Raw genomic sequence first — 20,072 nt, forward strand, 5'->3', positions numbered from 1 at the left:
ACACCACTGGGGCAGGAATTTTTCTCATCGCACCAGGCACACTGGCCAGCCCGGATGCCAGCTGGCTGTGTGGCCCCCAACCTCAGGCTCCTGCAAACAGTCTCTCTGTGGGGGCCTTCTGCATAAAATACATCCACCACTTCAATCATTCCCAGCCTGTTTCATGAATTACGTGTTTTTCCCTAACCCAGCCCTGGTGACACAGGACAGGAGCCAGGCTGGCGAGCCAGTGAGTCGCATGCTAGCCTGACTTCTGGAAGCCAGCGGCCGGCGAGCTTCTGCCCTCCTGAGACGCACCTGCCAGTCACAGCGCTGCAGGCTACTGTTCAGCTGTCCAGAGAGCAGGGTGCCCACACTCACCGTGTGCATGGCACTTGCTGCTCTCCCCAGACTCGGCCCTGCCAGGAGGGAGCTGCCAGGGAGAGAGCTGTGGCAGAGCCAAAGAACAGGTTAAAGGGAACCCCCACCGGACATGAAGCAGGTGGCAGCCCACGATGGCCTGAAGTCCGCACTGCCAACCCAGTGTGGCCTGTTTTCTAAATTTATCAGCTTCCCCCTGACACAGTGGGATGCTGTGCCACCATCTAATGTTACTGTCACTGAGGAAATGTAACACTACGTGCCCAGGATTCTAAGATATGCCAGAACTATGGCCAAAACGCAGCACTTTTGTTCAAGGTCTCCAACTGACCAAAACCAGTCAAAATCCTGTCAGAGCCCTGGCCTGAGTGTTCTAGAGCTTTCCCCAGCCAGGCCACTGCACACTGCTCCCAGCTGTCCACAGGACCTCATGGAGTCAGCTCTAGGGCCACGTGCTACACATGTCACTCAGGTCTGCTCCTCTTCAGGTTGCAGACAGGCCCAGGCTATGGCCATTTAATGCTCCCTAAAACCATCAGTCCCTACCACTGCCCACAGGGGACCGCGTGTGAGGCTTCAGACCACACTGAGACCCCGGCCACCCTGAGATGTAGGTCTCCCAGAGGACCCTGCTGTGCAGCCCAGTTCAGGGCCGGTGCCCTGCCAGGTGCTGGAATGTCACCCGTCTCCCGTTCTCCCAGCTTCACACGCGTACTCCTCAGTCCCGTCACCAGGAGTCCAGGCTGTGCTCTGGGAATTCACTAACCCCTCCGAGCCTCAGTTCCCAGCTGTGCAACGAGGCCGTTTCTCCTGGAATCATTAAAAGTCAGTGTAGGCCGAGCACGGTGGCTCACGCCTGTAATCCTAGCACTCTGGGAGGCCAAGGTGGGAGGAAACTCAAGGTCAGGAGTTTGAGACCAGCCTGAGCAAGAGTGAGACCCCGTCTCTACTAAAAATAGAAAGAAATTATCTGGACAGCTAAAAATATATAGAGAGAAAAAACATTAGCCAGGCATGGTGGTGCATGACTGTAGTCCCAGCTACTCGGAAGGCTGAGGCAGGAGGATCACTTGAGCCCAGGAGTTTTAGGTTGCTGTGAGCTAGGCTGATGCCATGGCACTCACTCTAGCCCAGGCAACAGAGTGAGACTCTGTCTCAAAAAAAAAAAAAAAAAAAAAAAAAAGAGTCGATGTACACGAACAACTTTCAAAACTACAGACCACTCTGCAAGTGCATGTTGATAATAAAAATCTCACAATGGGATCTCTGTCCTGTGAAAGGTAATAACTGAATCTTGATGAAGTTTTTAAACAGATAACAGAGGCACACAATCACCTCACTATTCTGAAGAACATGTTAGTAATTCACATTAGAGCAAATCCCTTTCATGTTTGCAGCAAAAGCACATCACATATTTAAACCTAGTAAGCCGACTACACTTCACACCTCACCAGGCCAAATTACCAGATAAAACACAGGAAATGACACTTGGAGACAGAAAATCAACATCTGAGTCAAAATCAAGACCCCTCTGCTGAAAACTGTGAAAAACAATTCACCAGCTTCTTTGCACTGATGAAAATTCAGCACTAAAACTAAGTTCTCTGTTCTCAAAGAATCAAGACGTCAACTTACAGGCCCAGCATATTTAAATTGCTTATGACAGAACGATTAGGGATTACCTTATTATTCTTTACACCCAATATAGAAGGCACAGCATTTGCTATTAAAAAGTACTTATAATAACTACCAATTTTCTTTCCTATAAAGTTATATAAACAACATCGACAGTTGTTCATCTGACACAACATGGGTGGCATCAACTAGACAGAAGTCCATCTCTGCCTCTGTTCCACTGTGGCTGCCCGCATGAGGCCACCTGAAATGGGTGCAAAAGATTAACCAGGATTAACCCGGTTTGGACTCCTGACTCTTCCCCCAGCATGGAGCCTGCAGGAAAGGGGAGGGCAGGGAAAAGGGGTCAAAGGCCAGCCAGGCCATAACAGAGTTGGTCCTGACTTTACCGCAGCTATCAATTTTTGTATCATTACCTATTTAAGATATTGTCTCTGTCAAGTTACTGCAAACACTTCTAGAGACAAAATCTCTTGTGTATTCTCACAAACACCCAGGAAAGAAAGGAACAGATGTCGGCGCCATTTTCTAGGCTGGAAAACAGGCGAGAAGTGTTGTGTCGACTTGCCCAGGAACAGGCCAACATGGAGAGGCAGACGGCTCAGGCCAGCTGCTCCCAAAGGTGCTGCTGCAGGAAGGCCCCGGGGCAGCCCTCCCCGAGCTGCTCAGCGCACTGCTTGGCCCTCAAACGACATCCTCACATCAACACCTGACAGAATGAAACGTCAGCCACTGTTAAAATAATTAAAGCAGAGAACAAACTCTCAGGCCACAACATCAAAAGGTTAATCAGCAGAAATCAATTCATCATTATTTATTATCAAAATTATGACCAGTGTGTAGACGTACTTGTGAAAATATACAGTAACTTACAGCACTCAAGCAAGTAGGACATTAACACGTGCACTGTTCACAGCTGTGGGTCTAGAGGGCAAGAACAAAGGTCATAAACAGGACACTGCTAAATGCACCCTGTGAAAGGGACTAAATCACTGATCACCCGATTCCAGCATGGCAGGATTCACAGAAAGAAACCCAGTGACGTCCTCTCTGAGCTGCTGGAGCCAACACACTCTCCCGGCGCACTGTGGAGGGAGGCAAGGGCCTGAGTCCCACACAACCCCTGGGGACATGGCTCTAAGTCTTGGCCTCCACAATCCCATGCCCCCCACAAAGAAAGGCATCACCCCACTTTACGGTAAAGACACTGGAGCTGGCAGGACAGAGACAGCAGTAACCAGATCCCCGGGCAGCTCACCAGCTGCCCCATCCACCGAGCACAGAGCCCTGGGAAAAACGCATGAGGTTTCCCACGTCATAGAGAATGGTTGTACTTAGAAAGCTTTTTTTTTTTTTGAGAGAAAATGGCTTTACATGAATGTATCTTCCTGGCAGCAGAAATGTAGAAATGTTATATTTCCCTCTAAACACAAAGTCGGGCCCAGGTGAGGGTTGCTCCTCCAGGGCCTGCACATCCTCAGGGTTGCAGCAGCTCTCACCAGATCTCCAAGGGCCGACAGGTGCATGGGGACACATGTGCCACAGAGTGTCCACGGCTCCTCCTGGACCAGGTCTGGTGCCCGAGCGTAAGGCCTCCTAGCACACGCGGCAGTTTAGCAGCCATCTGGGCTGGCTAAACTGTCTGGAGGCTGAGTCTGCAGAGGAAGGGGGACCTGAAGGAGCCCAGGTACAGGTGCCCGTCGTGCTCGTGCACCTCGCTGATGTAGGTGGCCACCAGCCCATCGGGATCGTGCAGGCTTCTCCGGAAGGCGCCACTGTCGCTGAGTTCTAGGACGAGGCTGTACCGCGGCACAAACTTCATCACCGTCTCCTGACTAAACAGCTGGAAGGGAAGCACAGTGCAGCGAGTTTACCTGCTGGCCGAGAGAACACTGGGAACAGCCTGACTGCACAGCACCCCCATCCAGGAACGGCCTGGACCCCCCCCCACAGGGGAGCCCCACAGGGCAGCACCCAGACTAACCCAGTTCCTGCCCCAGCACTGAGGCCCTCCCTGCCCCCACCCCTGTGCAGATCAGGCCAACAAGGCCACGCCAGCACAGGGACAGCAGCACAAGTGCATCTCTGGATGACCTGACTGAACACAGAAATGCACATCACACGCCAGGAAGTCACAACACCGAAGCCAAGGCTTAGAATAATCTCTACCCGCCAGGATGCTGGGTCACAACCTGCACGCCTCAGCTGGAACGAATGCCAAGTCCCCTGATTAGGTTTAACATACTTCAAATATACGGGGCCAAATGATGGAGAGTTGAGAGTAGTCCACGTTAAAAAAAAAAAAAAAAAAAGGCTGGGAAGGTCAAATGAGAAACTCCACCCACCATACACAGCATGTGACACGACTTCTAAAGCAGAAAGCGGAAGCTCCTCCACCTTCCTCAAAGCTCAGCGTGCAGACCCTGGGGGATACCTGGGCAGGGCACCTCTAGGCTAAAGGACTTAGGCTGGGACTCTGTGGCCGCTGAAGAATTTTAAGCAGAGAACCCAGATGGCGAGATGCGTGATTTCTGGCAGAGTGAAGGACACCAGGTAGGAAATTATCACCAAGCACTCTCTTGCCTGAGACCAGGGAATGGAAATTAACAGGCACATATCTAGCTTTTAATACAAGCGAAAACACCCAAACAACTCGAATCCAATGAATGATGTCTCCCAGCCACTGGAAATATTTAAGCAGACACACAAGTTGACTGTGCTCTAGGTTCAACAGCAGTGAGCCAAAGCCACATTACAGCTCAACAAATTACTAAGGCTTCCCACAACCCATGAAATGCCACCGCCTGCTGTTTAGTTGTAGAGCCTTCTGCTCAACTCCCTCCTCTATCTGATCTCAAGAGATCTCATTCTCTCTCATTATTTCAAATAGTCACTTTCCCAGAAAGCTCTCCAATCTCCACCTCTGTTTCCAACCCTCAGTGCTAAATCCCTCATTGCCTGGGACCCATGCCTGGATTTTCTAACGGCACTTCAAATTCGACAGACTCCCCCGTTCAGGAGACAGGGCCGGGAACCCAGCCCTCATCCTTGCTTGACCCCATCCCTCTGTCCCCACAGGCCCAGTCACCCCAGTCTTGCCATCTGTGTGCCCCCACCCTGGGCCCTGCCCACCCCCTCTCCCCAGCCACCATGACGGCTCCACACCAGGCTCCCACAGCCAGCCAAGCCCTGCCACAGCTGTTCTCTACACAGTCACTGCAGTTATCTTTCCAAAGCATTCTTTCTACTACATCACTCCCCTCCTGAACAAGTCAGTCAAGAAGCCACTCGGAGGGCCGCGCAGGGCAGGTAGGTGTGTACAGATGTGGAGACCACAGTGGCCCAGGCCAGGCTGTCAGAGCCACGAGGGTGAGGAGGCCGTTCACCCAGGGACAGTTCCTACACGTGGTCAGGGAAGAAGAGGACAGCTCAGCATGGGGTGCTAGCAGGGGCCCTGCAGAGGGGGCAATAGCTACAGACTGGCTACACTTGGGGAACTGATTAAATAGGTAAACACATGAAGGATAGTGGGGTCCAAATTTCTCACTGCTAGAAAAGAAAGGTACAAATATGGAGAGAAATAGGGGAGAAAACTAGAATAAATGCTGTGGTGTTAAAGTGGAACTGAAGATATCAGCCTGAATTTATGCATTTCATTTCAAACAGAGGACAAGTGTGGGCGTAAGCGTGTGTGTGGCGTGTGTGTGTGCAGGTAAGCATGAGTCTGCACTGCATGTGTGCATTCCCTAGCACTGTCCCTTCAGGAGCCTGCGCCAGCAACACCCAAAAGCAGTGAGTGAGTACCCTTAGCACCCAGATCTCCCTAGAAGGAAACAGGGCTCCTTGGAGAAACAGCCAATTCCAGAGCTGGCACTGGGAAATTGCACGCGGAGCCTACAACAACTTGTGTACCAGAAAACAAGGAACTAGTCCCAGAATGACAGGGACCTGTCCAAAGGTCCAGGAGCCACACTGAAAGGGCTCCCACTAGCCACTGGTGGACAATCTGAGCATCAAAATAAATACTAACAAGAACATAATAACCACTGATCAAATGGGAAACCATGAGATGGCACTGATAATTAGTCATCAAGTACCTCCTCACAAAACACCCATTAATTACAAACGGAAAGAGTGACTTTCCCATGGAGAAGTCTGGCACTCCCCATGAGTCAGGTGATCAAAGCTGACACCACTAGTAATCGGACAATAGACTCCACGCACCCCCTGACAGCTGCGCCAGGCAAGGACACAGCTTCACTGCCATGCTGCTCCTGCCTGCAGCGCAGAACCTGAATCTGGTCACGAGAAGACACCAGACAAACAGGATGGAGGGACACACTGCAACACAACTGACCTGTAAGCTCCCAAAGGATCAAGGTCAAAAAGTCAAAGAAAGACTGGGGAGCTGAACGTGAACATTCTCCAGACTGAAGGAGAATAAAGAGGCAGCAACTAAATGCCACACTTGATCTGGGTCGAATCCTTTTGTTATAAAGGACAACACTGGGACAACCAGTGAAACGTGAAGGGGGCCTGTGGACTGGACGGTCATGGGGTATCTGTGTGACTTTCCCGGCTTGGATCGTGGTGATGAAGGGGGACATCCCTGTTGTAGGAAAAGGGCACTAAAGCATCTCCAGTGCTCTGGCACGGGGTCAGCAGCTTACCTGCAAACAGCTCAGGGAAAAAGGTTCCTTGTACCCTTCCTGCTACTTCTCTGTAACTTTGACGTTGTCTCAAAACTTCAAACAAACAAACAAACAAACAAAAAACTGCAATGACCTGGATAACATTCTGAATGAAATCTAACTCCTTTCCAAGTCCACGTGGCCTGTGGCCCTCTCCCACCTCCCTCCATGCACCCTCTTGCTGCAGGGCTCCCGCCCACCTGTGCGATCCTGTCCCACCACTCGGGGGACAGGCTGGCTCCTTCTCACACTCAGTCTCCGCTCTCTGATCACTCATTCATTCAACAGTGTTTCCTGGTGCCACCATGCGCTAGACCCAGCTACAGGTGCTGAAGACAAAGCGGTGAACTAACAACAAAAATGCCTGCCCCGATGAGCACACATGCTGGTCAAGAGGAAAGAGACAATGACCACCACAAGACCAGGTGGCAATCACATCCTTGCCATAGGAAAACTGCCAGTCACAGAAATTGAACACTTACTAAACTCAGCTAGGGCGCTATGTGCAGCATATTCTCATTAAATTTTCTCAGCACCTAGTCAAATGCTATTACCCTGCCCATTTTACAGATGGAGCAACTGAGGCGGAGAGACCACATCATCTGCCCAGGGACCCACAGCAGGTCTGGCCTTCTCCAAAACCCATCTGAGCCCGCCCTACCACTCTACTTCCTCCTAGGTCCCTGCAGGAGCAGATACTGGCTCTGTGGCCAATAAGGCAAATAGGAGGAACAGATTTCTGAACAGACAGGATTCTCCACAGAGACCTGCTGAACTCGCCTTACTGCAGGCCACGGGCGAGCCTGATCAAGAAAGCACACGCAGTCTCCAGAACGGTCCCAGCACACAGCCCAGCACCGAGGACTCAGTAACTGCTGCCTGTTCCCTCCAGGACCTTACATTGCAAATATATTCCTATCTGTTCACATACTCACTATCAGTTTCAGGTATCTGTGCTGCCTGTGAAATGGAACTTGTTGGAATAGATTTCTGCATTATATAAGGGCCTATATCAGCAAGTTATTCCACGGCATGAACACATTGAGCTAAAATTCAGAGTGTCCCATGGACATCACTGGGAAAATGGTAGGAAGAAGAAGGTTTAAAGGCTGTGTGGAAGGGGCTATAGCTGGCCGTTGGTGGATGATTTCTAATGGGAAAGAGTCTGGTGTGTTAAGAGGTCAAAGGGCAGAGCCTATGAAGAAGGGCGACTGGCAGTGAGGCTCCAAGAAGGCGGGACAGAAGCCGAGGTGAGCAGGCCTATGGCCATGGGGAGGGGAGGAAAATGCATCTGCTGACCGCTTTCTCGGGGAGGAGGGGGAGGAGGAGGAGGAGGAGGGGGAGGAGGAGGGGGAGGAGGGGGAGGAGGAGGGGAAGAGGGAGGAGGAGGGGGAGGCAGCGGCCAGTGGGGCAGGGGAAGACAAAGTCGCAGGGTCTAGAGGGGAGCGGAGAAGCCCTGGAACAGCCAGAGGAGAAAGGGAAAAGCAAGTGACAGGCAGGGTGGAGGCCCCAGGAGTTACGATGGCAAGGGTGACAATAAAAATACCCAGAAACAGGGAAACCAGAAGGAAAAAAAAAAAAAATCAAAGGGTTCAAATGTTTAAAGTTGCATTTTGGAATAAAGAATGAAATGTGTCTTTAGGTAGTCATTAAAAGTACCAAATATAAGCAGAACTAGAATTTTTAGGGCTATAAAGGTCAAAAAAAGATCATGATTCATTTTCATTTTTTTTTTTCTGGAATTATAGCTGTTATAGTTACCTTAAAAATCATTCTTTTAATATACGGTCTCTCGGACAAGAAATCCAACATGGAAAACCCGGGGTTAGGGCGAATGGTCGACATGCCAACCCAGTATCCCCCGGAGCTGCTGGGTCGGATGTTGTCTGGAAATCCCGGCAAGTTCTCCACGAACAGGTCGGCCCCTCCCTTCATCAGGCCAGACACGTAGACTCTGGAAAATTCACCCAAGCAGGCAGTGAACAGTAGCCGCCCAATATAAGGGAAAAATTTTAGCCAAGCACCAAACTGGTCTTATCCAAATATATTTATGAAAACTAATGTAAATGTGTCCACCGTGAACGAAGGCACAGTGCTGATAAGTCCTGGCCCCATGTTAACAGACAAGCAGGTCAGGGGGATCGAGGCCCACCGGGCAGGGAAACGGGACCCTGGCTATGCAGTAGGCATCACATCAACACATTGTCCCAGACTGCGACTCTCAAGGAGGCTGAGAAATGGGGGGAAGAAAACACATCCTTGAATTTTACTTTTATCACAATTCAGAGAGCAGAAGGTGCCTGCTGCATCTCAGACTTCTGTCAGTCACATTTCCATGCCCACCCACGCCATGACGAGCTCTGGCCAACAACTGACGGCTCAGCCAACATCACACACCTTCGTATCCTTGCCATGGTCGTTTCTGCCACCAGGACAAAGTCTTCCTCAGGAGACAGCTGGACACCATTAGGAAACCGCAACTGGTCCAATAAAACTTTCACTTCCTTGGTCACAGTATCATACTCCAGCAGGCTGTGGAATGCCAATAGCGGAGGGTCACATGGGGCAGAGCTCATGGCCTCCCGGGGGGCTTAGAGCTCTGCTCCCCTCTGTGGAAGGTGACTCGGCTTCAGGCTGGAGCGACAGGCCCTGGGGCCCTTCCCCTTCCAGAGCACCCCACAGTGAGTCCTCTCGCTGACCTGGGAGCTAGGGCGGCACCAGGGAGGGGTGACCCGAAACCCAGGCTTGCCTGGAACCACACCCTCAGATGGACTGGCCTATTTTATTTCCTCAAAGAAAAAGGGGGAACGTCTTGCTCCATTTTGGTATATCCAACACTTGTCTCCAGAAGCCATTAGTCCTATTCTAAAAGCCGAAACAGTATGCTCAGAAACGCTCCCACGGTTCCTGGAAGCATCAAGCTCTGCCGAAGCGGCCCTGCCTGGCTGGTGAACTGAGCGGATGACCTGGAATACACACTCACCGCCCGTCGTCTGTGCCCTCCATAACCAGGAGCAGATAATCTCGCCTTTGCCATTTGCTGCTAGAATCTGTGAAATAAATCTTCCGCCCATCCCGCGTGATTGTAAGATCATTCACAAAGGACATTTTATTCCCCTCAATGGGCGTCTCGGAGGAAAGCAGCAGTTTCACTTCACCTGAAGGTAAAAAAAAAAAAAAGAAAAGAAAGAAAGGAAAAGATTTGCTTTCATTCTAAGAACCTGTTTCTCAATAATCTCAAAATATTCATCAGCATAAATGATTTAAAAGGAAAACACTAAAATGAGCTTCTCCATGTTGCATGTCAAAAGATTTATTCCTTCTTACAGTAAAAATCAGTCTTAACTATTAGGTGGTAATGTTTTCTTAAGACTAACTTCATGAAAGTCAGACCCTTTCTGTAAGGATGAGGAACTCTTTTTCTTACTGAAGCCAACTGACTTTAAAAACATCTATGAAGAACATTAGGTAAAAGGCTTTCATTCTATTTGTTTGCTTGAGAGAACTACACAATATTCCATGAATCTGCTTTTAAATAAAGTAGCAGTAATAAGTTTTTTAAAATATTTAATCATAGGATACTTATTGAGTGCTAAGCTCTTTCCAGGTATGGTCTCATCTAAATGATCAAACAATGCCATAGGATAGGCTCTATGATCATCCTGCTCTACGGAAAAGGATGCCAGGCACAGAGCAGCCGTGTGACCCGCACAGCCAGCAGGGGTGGGGCTGCAGGGCCTCTTCCAGGCCCCACACACTGCACGTGACAACAGAGGCCTCTGCAGCAGGACCTTCCACCAAGAAAGCACACACAGTGAGTGACACTGACACCAGGAGCAGCTGGGAGAGAAAGTGACAAATGAAAAGGCAGAGACAAAGGAGAAGGTGACAGAGAAGACAGAAAACAAACAGAAAGACAAGCTGTATAGAGATACATGGAATAAAAAGGACAGAAAGAGGTCTCACACCCTCAAAATAAGTCCTTTTGAGACCCTGTGGCTAAAATACAAATAAATGCCAGAGGAAATTAGGGTATGGACAAACACAGTCAGGGGTAGGGAGTTTTCTGGTGGTAAAAACTAGCTAATATTTGTAGGCAATGCTTTCAGTACTATTCAATTAGTAAGAAACATTAGTCTCCAGCAGACTGTATTTAACAAATCCTATTAACTCTACTTACATACATATATTGTTTAAGATCTGAAATCATCACAGAAGGAAACAAGATATTGCCACGTACGTTTCCAGGGATTTACTTCAAACAGTCCCTTGTATGCGTCAGCCACAAACAGAGTCCCATTGGGCCCTGCCCGGATGCCCAGGGGTCTCCCACAAGCAGGCTCGTCATCTCGGGTTTCTAGGAAAACAGACAGAATCAGCAGCTGGTCCAAGATGCTACCTGTGCCCTCCTCAGTGTCCAAGTATCTCATCCATCCCTTCCAAAACATGTATTGTGTGCACAGAACAAAAAGGACCACGACATTAGAGCTAGAACTGCCCCTGAAGGTGCCCACTATGGGGGCTCACTGTGGGGTGCTCACTGCAGGTGCTCTCTACAGGGTGTTCACTATAGAGTGCTCAAGCAGGGTACTTACAGCCAAAATGGGGAGGAAAAAGGAAGCACAAAGACTGAATGTAGAATATTATCCCATCAAGTAAAACTGGCCAGCACAGTGGCTCACACCTGTAATCCCAGCACTTTGGGAGGCCTAAGCAGGATTGCTTGAGGCTAGGAGTTTGAGACCAGCCTGGGCAACATAGCCAAATCCCATTTCTACAAAAAATTTTTAAAAACTATTAGCTGAGCATGGTGGCATGCATTTATAGTCCTAGCCTCTTCGGGGGCTGAGGAGGGATGGGGGAGGGTCCAGCATTTCCAGCCTGGGCAACAGAGCAAGACCCTGTCTCTCAAAAACAAAAATAAAAAAATAAAAATAAAAAAAAACACCTCACAATCTGTGGGTGTCCATGAACAGAAAAATGTCTGAAAAATTATTCACTAAAATGTTAATAACCATTACAACTGAGAAGAACTGAAGTGATTTTTACTTTCTCCTTTGTAGTTTTGTGTTGTTTGCATTTTACAGTGAGAATGCTTCATTTTTATGAAAACATTCCAGCTACTAAAAATAACTAATAAAAAGTCTTAGTTTTTAAAGTCAGATTCTTCTACTCTAGTTTTTCAAAATCTGAGTGACTTAAGGGTATCTTCACACCGCTGAAATTCCTGAGAAATCAATGAACTATATGTACAGAACCAGGTAATGACAAAGCCACCTGCTTTTCTGTAGCTACACTCTGACCACACCTATTCACCCCGTGAGCACAGACGGAGGCAATGGCGAGGGGCAGGGGCCCTGGCAAAGTAGCGAGCATGCGCCTGGCCACTGCCCAGCTGGAACTTGGGGCTGTAGAGTGACCCTGAGGCACCGTGAGGCCCAGGGACCACCTGGCCAATGGAGAGCTGGCAGTGACACCCACGCTGTGTTCCATCTGTTGGATGGGAGGGGCCCTTTTTCTCCAGGGTGAAACTGACTGGTAGGGAAAAGCATTCCACACAGCCCGTGAGCACCTTTCTGAACACCTGGAAGAGAACATGTCATGGCGATTGTCACCAACTTACTGCATGGGCCTGAACCAAACCGGGCGATGGTCTCTACTTCACCATTTTCAAGTTTTACGACCCGGCCGTCCGCTGTCCCGGTAAACATCACATCTGTTTGAAAACACAAAAAGAAGGAAGAGCAGTAGGAGGTCAGCCTAAGAACTGTGACCACACCACCTTCTTCTGCATCTGAGCGGGCTTATGTTTCTCCTCTCCAGACAGGAAATGGCAGTTCTGAAGATGAAGGAGAAGTGATGTTTGGGAATTAGAAAAATCCTTAAAGCTACAGCAATAAAACTGAGGGCCTAGGGAGTCGGCCTGTGGGTCTGACCCGGACCCTGGGGTAAGGGTGCAGCAGACGCCAGCCAGCTGTGAGGACTTGCTCCAGCCCTGACGCCCTCAGCTGAGGCTCAGCACTCAGGAGCATCCATGTCTGCTGCTGACGCTGATCATGTCCAACCGAAGGGCAAGAACTGCTAGGAATCCTCAGGAGAAAGTTAAAGCACATTAAATGATCACCTCCGCAGCATATATACTAAAATTAGAACGCTACAGAGAAGATTACCATGGCCCTTGAGCAAGGATGATACACAAATTCATGAAATGTTCCATAGTTTTTAAATGTATATTGCAAACTCATATGTGTATTGTAACCACTACAAAAAGGTAAAAGCAGAAGTAAAACTGGTAAGAAAAATGAGAGGATGGAATCATATAAAACGCTCAATTTAAAATTACACAAGGCCAGAGCAATTAGGCAAGAGCAAGAAATAAAGGGCATCCAAACAGGAAAGGAAGGAGTCAAATTAGCCTCGTTCACAGACAACATGATCTTATATTTAGAAAAACCTAAAAATTCCACCAAAAAACTGTTAGAACTGATAAATGATTTCAGTAGTAACAGGAAACAAAATCAACATACAAAAATCAGTATCATTTATACACACCAACAGCGAATGATCTGAAAAGACATCAAGAAAGCAATCTCATTTACAATAGCTACAAACAATATACTAATAAAAATATCTAGGAATTTTTTAACCAAAGAAGTGAAAGATCTATACAAGGAAAACTATAAAACATTGATGAAAGAAATTGAAGAGGACACAAAAAAATGGAAAGCTATTCTATTCCATGCTTATGGATTGGAAGAATTAATATTATTAAAATGTCCATACCAACCAAAGTAATTTACAGATTCAGTGGAATCCCTATCAAAATTCCAATGACATTCTTCACAGAAATAGCAAAAAACAATATTAAAATTTATATGGAACCACAAAAGACCCCAAATAGACAAAGCAATCCTGAGCAAAAAGAACAAAGCTGGAGGCATCACACTACCTGACTTCAAAATATACAACAAAGCTATAGTAACCAAATCAGCATGGTACCAGCATAAAAACAGACACAGAGACCAACAGAACAGAAGAGAGAACCCAAATATAAATCCACACACTTACAGCCAACTTATTCTCAACAAAGAACACACAACGGGTAAAGGATAGTCTCTTCAATAAATGCTGCTGGGAAAACTGGATAACCACATGCAGAAGAATGAAACTAGACCCCTATGTCTCCGAAACACAAAAATCTAATCAAAATCGATTAAATCTTAAATCTAAGACGTGAAACTATGAAACTACTAGAAGAAAACATTGGGGAAACATTCCACATTGGTCTGGGGAAATATTTTTTTGTGTAAGACCTCCAGAGGAAATATTGGCAAATGGGATTATATCAAGCTAAAAAGCTTCTATACAGCAAAAAAAAAAAAAAATCAAAAAACTGAAAAGACAATCCACAGAATGGGAGAAAATATTTACAAACTATATGCTTGACAAGGGATTAATAATCAGAACACGTAAGAAGCTCCAATAACTCAGTAGCAAAAAATAACAAATATTAATAACATCTAGGAATTTAAGAATAGACTAAAGATCTGAAAAGACATTTCTCAAAAGAAGACATACAAATGGCTAATAGTATATGAAAAAATATTCAACAACACTGATCGTCAGAGAAATGCAAATCAAAACCACAATGAGATATCATCTCACCCCAGTTAAAATGGCTTTTATCAAAAAGACAGGGAATAACAGATGCTGGTGAGGATGTAGAGAAAGAGGAATACTTATACACTACTGGTGGAAATGTAAATTATTAATAGTACAGCCACTATGGAAAATTGTAGGGAAGTTCCTCAGAAAACTAAAAATAGAACTCCCAGATGATCCAGCAATTCCACTATTGGATATATATCCACGAGAAAGGAAATCAAGATATCGAAGAGATATCTGTATTCCATGTTTATGCAGCACTATTCACAACAGCCAAAAAATGGAATCAACCCAAGTACCCATAAATGGAGGAATGGACAAAGAAAGTGTGGCAAAAATACACAAAAGAATATTTGACCATAAAAAATGATGAAATACTGTCATTTGCAGCTCCATGGATGGACTGGAGGTTACTATGATAAGTGAAGTAAGCCAAGCACAGGAAGACAAATATTGCCATGGAGCTAAAAAAGTGGATCTCATGAAGATAGCGAGTAGCCTGGTGGTCACCAGAGGCCAGGAAGGGTAGAGGGTAGAGAGGATGAAGAGAGGTTGATTAATGGGCAGAAATATACTGTTAGATAGAAGAAATAAGACCTAGTCTTTGATAGATCAGTAGGGTGACCATAGTTAACAATTGTACATTTCAAAATAGCTTGAATATTCCTAGCATAAAGAAGGTAAATATTTAATATGGTAGATATCCCAATTGCCCTAATTTGATCTGTACACATTATATGAATTATCAACATAACACAAGTACCCCCAAAATATGTACATATATTATGTATTAATTTTTTTAAATTTTAAATAAAAAATAAAACTACAAAAGGCAGAAAAAGATTGAAAGAGAAAAACAAAAACAAAGAACAAGGGCAAAAAATGGAAAACAGTAACAAATACGGTAGATATTAACTGAATATATCAATAATCACTGTCAACATAAATGGTCTAAATACACCAATTAAAAGACAGGCATTGTCAAGGTGGCTCAAAAAGCAAGACTCAGCTATGTGCTGTATACTAGAAACCCACTTTAAATATAAACATACACATAGATTAAAAGTAAAGGAGTGGAGAAATTACACCGTGCTAACCTTAAACAAAAGAAAGCAGGAGTAGCTATGTTAATTTCAGACAGAGAAAGGACTTAAGAGCAGGACTTAAGAGCAAGGACAGTTATCAGGGATAAAGAGGGGCATTACATAATGATAAAGGGGTCAGTTCTCCAAGATGACATAAGAACTCTTAACATGTATGTGCCTAACAACAGTGCATCTATATATGTGAGGCAAGAATTGACAGAATTGCAAGAAGAAATCGAATCCACTATTACAGTTGGAGACATCAACATCACTCTATGAGAAATCGACAGAGCAGGCAGAAAATCAGTAAGGACACAGTTGAACTCAACAGCACCATCAACCAACTGGATATAACCGACATCTAACAACTACCTCATCCAACAACAGCAGAATATAAGTTCTTCTCAAGCTCACATGGAACATTCATTAACTAGACAACATTTGGGGCCATAAAATACATCTTAAAAAATTTAAAAGAATAGAAATCATACAATGTCTACTGTCAGACCACAATGAAATTAAACTAGAAGTCAGTAACAGAAAGACAGCTAGCGCCAGGTGCAGTAGCTCGCACCTGTAATCCCAGCACTCTGGGATGTTGAGGCAGAAAGATTGCTTGAGGCCAGGAGTTTGAGATCAGCCTGGGCAACACAGCAAGATCTCATCTCTATAAAAACTAAAACAAAAAAATTAGCCAGGCATGGTGGTACACAATCTGTAGTCCCAGCTACCCAGAAGGCTGACACAGAAGGATTGCTTGAGCCCAGGAGTTTGAGGTTACAGTGAGCTATGATCACAACATAGCATTCCAGCCTGGGTGACAAAGCAAGACCTGGTCTCAAAAAAAAAAAAAAAAAGGCAGCTGGGAAATTCCAGAATTCTTGGAGATTAAATAATAACATTATGGGCAAAAGAAATCTCATAATAAATTAAAAATAATTTAAACTGAATGAAAATGAAAATACAGCCTATCAAAATCTGTGGGATGCAGGGAAAGCAGTAGAGGAAAATTTATAGCACTGAATACATACATTAGAAAGAAAAAAGATTTAAAATCAAAACTCTAAGTTTCCAATTAGGAAACTAAAAAAAGAAGAACAAACCAAACCCAAAGTAAATAGAAGAAAATAAATTTTTAAAAATTAGTGGAAAAAAAAAATCAATGAAGTTGAAAACAAAATGAATAGTGAAAAATCAATGACACCAAAAATTGGTTCTTTAAAAAGACCAACAAATTTAATAAACTTCTAGGCAGGCTAAGAAAAAGAGAAGATACAAATTACTAATGGCAGAAGTGAAAGAGGGACCGTCACTACAACCCATGGACACTAAAAGGATAATAAAGGAATATGATGAACAATGCCCACAGATTTGACAACTGAGGTGAAATGGACCAATGCTTTGAAATATAAAATCTGCAAAAACTATACAAGAAGAAGTAGACAATATGAATAGCGCTATATCTATTAAAGAAACTGAATTAATAATTAACAACTTTCCAAAACAGCATTACACCTAAATGGGTTCACTGGTGAATTCTACCAAAAATTTAAGAAATTATAACTAATTCTCTAAAATCTCTTTTAGAAGATAGAAGTAGAGAGAATTACTTCCTGAGGCCAGCATTATACTTATACCAAAATCAGACAAAGACATTATAAGAAAACTACAGACCAATATCTCTCATAAACATAGATGCAAAAATCTTCAACAAAATATTAGCAAATAAAATCCAGCCATCTATAAAAGAAATTACACACTATCACTGAGATTTATCCCAGGTATGCAAGGCTGGTTCAATATCCAAAAATCAATTAATGTAATACATCACATTTATAGTCTAAAAAAGAATAATCATATGATCATATCAATAGATGCAGAAAAAGCATTTGACAAAATCCAATAACCATTCATAGTAAAAATTCTTAGCAAAGTAGGAAAAAAAGGAAACGTCCTCACTTGATAAAGAACATCTACAAAAAACCTAAAGCTAAAATAATGCTTAGTGGTGACAAACTAGAAGTTTTTCTGCTAAGATCAGGAACAAGGTAAAGATGTCCCTTCTCACCACTCCTTTTCAACATCATACTGGAAGTCCTAGCTAATGCAGTAAGACAAGAAAAGGAAAGAAGAGGTATACGGATTGGAAGGGAAGAAGTAAAACTGTCCTTGTTCACAAATGACATAATTGTTTATGTAGAAAAATCTGAATGAATGAACAAAAAAACTCCTGGAACTAATAAGCAATTATAGCAAGGCTGATGGATACAAAGTTAATATACAAAATTCAATCACTTTCCTATATTATACTAGCAATGAAGAAGTGGAATTTAAAATTAAAACATAATACTATTTACATTAGAACCCAAAAGAATGACGCACTTAGGTATAAACAAAATATGCACAAGCTCTGTATGAGGAAAACTACAAAACTATGATGAAAGAAATGAAAGAACTAAATAAATGGGGAGATATTCCACATTCATGGATAGGAAGGCTCAATAATGTCAAGATATAAGCTCTTCCCAACTTGTTCTGTAGATTCAATGCAACGCCAATCAAAATCCCAGCAAGGTATTTTGTGGATACCAACAAACTTATCCTAAAGTTTATATGGAGAAGCAAAAGACCCCAAATAGCCAACACAATATTGAAGAAGAATGAAGTCTGACACTACTCAACTTCAAGACTCTCTATAAAGCTACTGTTATCAAGAAAATGTGGCATTAGCAAAAGAATTGACAAATAGATTAATGGAACAGAATAAAGAGCCCAGAAATAGACTTGCATAAATACATTCAACTGATCTTGACAAAGAAGCAAAGGCAATACAATGAAGAAAATACACTGTTTTCCATAAATGGTGCTGGAAAAAATGGACATCCGCATGCCAAAAAATGAATCTTATACCCTTCACAGACCTTATATCCTTCAAAAAATTAACTCAAAATGGATGACAGCCATAAATGTAAAATGCAAAACTATAAAAATTCCTAGATGATAATACAGGAGAAAACCTAGATGACCTTGGGTATCATAATGACTTTTTAGCTATAACACCAAAGGCAGGATCCATGAAGAAATAATTAATAAAATGTACTTCATTAAAATTAAAAACTTTTGTTCTTCAAAAGACACTGTCAAGAGGATGAGAAGACAAGCCATAGAGTGGGAGAAAATATTTGCAAATATTTCCAAAAATATTTGTCTGGTAAAGAACTGTTATCCAAAATATACAAAGAACTCTTACAACTCAACAATAAGAGAATGAATAACCCAATTACAAAACGGGCAAAACACCTGACTAAAACACCTCACCAAAGAAGATACGCAGATGGCAAGAATGCATAAAGGTGCACATCATCGTACGTCATCAGAGAAATACAAAATAAAAAAACAATGAGATACCACTACACACTTATTAGAATGGCCAAAATCCAAAACACGGACAACAAAAGTACCAGAGAGGACGTGGGGTACTAGGCACTCTCATTCATTGTTAGTGGGAATGCAAAATCATCCAGCCACACTTTGGAAGACAGTTTGGCAGTTTCTTACAAAACTAAACTTACTCTTACTTTATGATCCAGCAATCATGCTTCTTGGTATTTATCCAAATGAGTCAAAAACTGTGTCCACACACAAACCTGCACACAGATGTTCTGAGCAGCCTTCTTCATAACTGCCAAAACTTGGAAATAGCCAAGATGGTCTTCAGTAGTTGAATGCAAAAATAAACTGTGAGGCACCCACACAATCCATACAATTATACAGTGCTAAAAAGAAATGAGCTATTGTCTATAGCCATACCACCTTGAACATGCCCAATCTTGTCTGATCTCAGAACCTAAGCAGGTCGGGGCCCAGTTAGTACTTGAATGAGAGAAATGAGCTATTAAGTCATGAGAAAACATGGAGCAAGTAAACTTAAATGCATATTACTAAGTGAAATAAGTCAATCTGAAAAGACTACATACTGTATGATTCCAACTACACGATATTCTGGAAAAGGCAAACCTATGGAGATAGTAAAAAGATCAGTGGGGCTAGATGCAGTGGCTCACACCTATATTCCCAGCACTTTGGGAGGCCAAATGCAGAGGATCACTTGAAGCCAGGAGTTTGAGACCAGCCTGAGCAACACAGCAAGATCCCTGTTCTCTACAAAAAATACAAAAATTAGCCAGGCATGGTGGCATGCACCTGTAGTCTCAGCTACTGGGAAGGCTGAAGCAGGAGGATAGCTTGAGCCCAGGAGTTTGAGGTAGCAGTCAGCTATGATGACACTGTTACATTCTAGCCCAGGCAACAGAATGAGACTGTCTTACCAAAAAGTAAAATAAAATATGTCAGTGATTGCTAGAGGTTAAATTGGGATGGAGAGATGAATAGTCAGAGCACAGAGGACTTAAGGCAGTGAAAGTACTCTATGATACTACCACAGTGGATACATGTCCTTACATTTACCCTAAGAGTGAACCCTAATGTTAACTATAGACTCTGGGTGATTAATGATGTGTCAATATGGGTTCATCAATTGCAACAAATGTAACACTCTGCTGATAAACTCTTTTTCAGAAAATCTCTACTTTCTTGCTGTGAATGTAAAACTGCTCTAAAAATAAAGTATATTTAA

At 44.1% G+C, this 20,072-nt stretch overlaps 1 protein-coding gene and 1 non-coding gene across 3 annotated transcripts in view; one reads left to right on the forward strand and one right to left on the reverse strand.

The window, feature by feature from the left end:
• Positions 1-2,786: 2,786 nt before the first annotated feature.
• Positions 2,787-20,072, reverse strand: part of APMAP (adipocyte plasma membrane associated protein) — a 31,995-nt gene continuing 14,709 nt past the window's right edge. For both annotated transcript variants that reach the window (XM_069495520.1, XM_069495519.1), the window contains 6 exons: positions 12,310-12,402; positions 10,927-11,043; positions 9,670-9,844; positions 9,084-9,218; positions 8,448-8,640; positions 2,787-3,838 (listed from right to left, as the gene is read on the reverse strand). In XM_069495520.1, coding sequence (XP_069351621.1) covers positions 3,629-3,838; positions 8,448-8,640; positions 9,084-9,218; positions 9,670-9,844; positions 10,927-11,043; positions 12,310-12,402 — 923 coding nt within the window. In that variant the 3' untranslated portion in view covers positions 2,787-3,628. The remainder of the gene's footprint in view (positions 3,839-8,447; positions 8,641-9,083; positions 9,219-9,669; positions 9,845-10,926; positions 11,044-12,309; positions 12,403-20,072) is intronic.
• On the forward strand, positions 12,803-12,909 carry LOC138401276 (U6 spliceosomal RNA). The gene has a single exon (XR_011236440.1). It is a non-coding gene; the product is annotated as a U6 spliceosomal RNA (small nuclear RNA).

The sequence above is a fragment of the Eulemur rufifrons genome, chromosome 20, assembly GCF_041146395.1.
Source record: "Eulemur rufifrons isolate Redbay chromosome 20, OSU_ERuf_1, whole genome shotgun sequence".
NCBI lineage: Eukaryota > Metazoa > Chordata > Mammalia > Primates > Lemuridae > Eulemur > Eulemur rufifrons.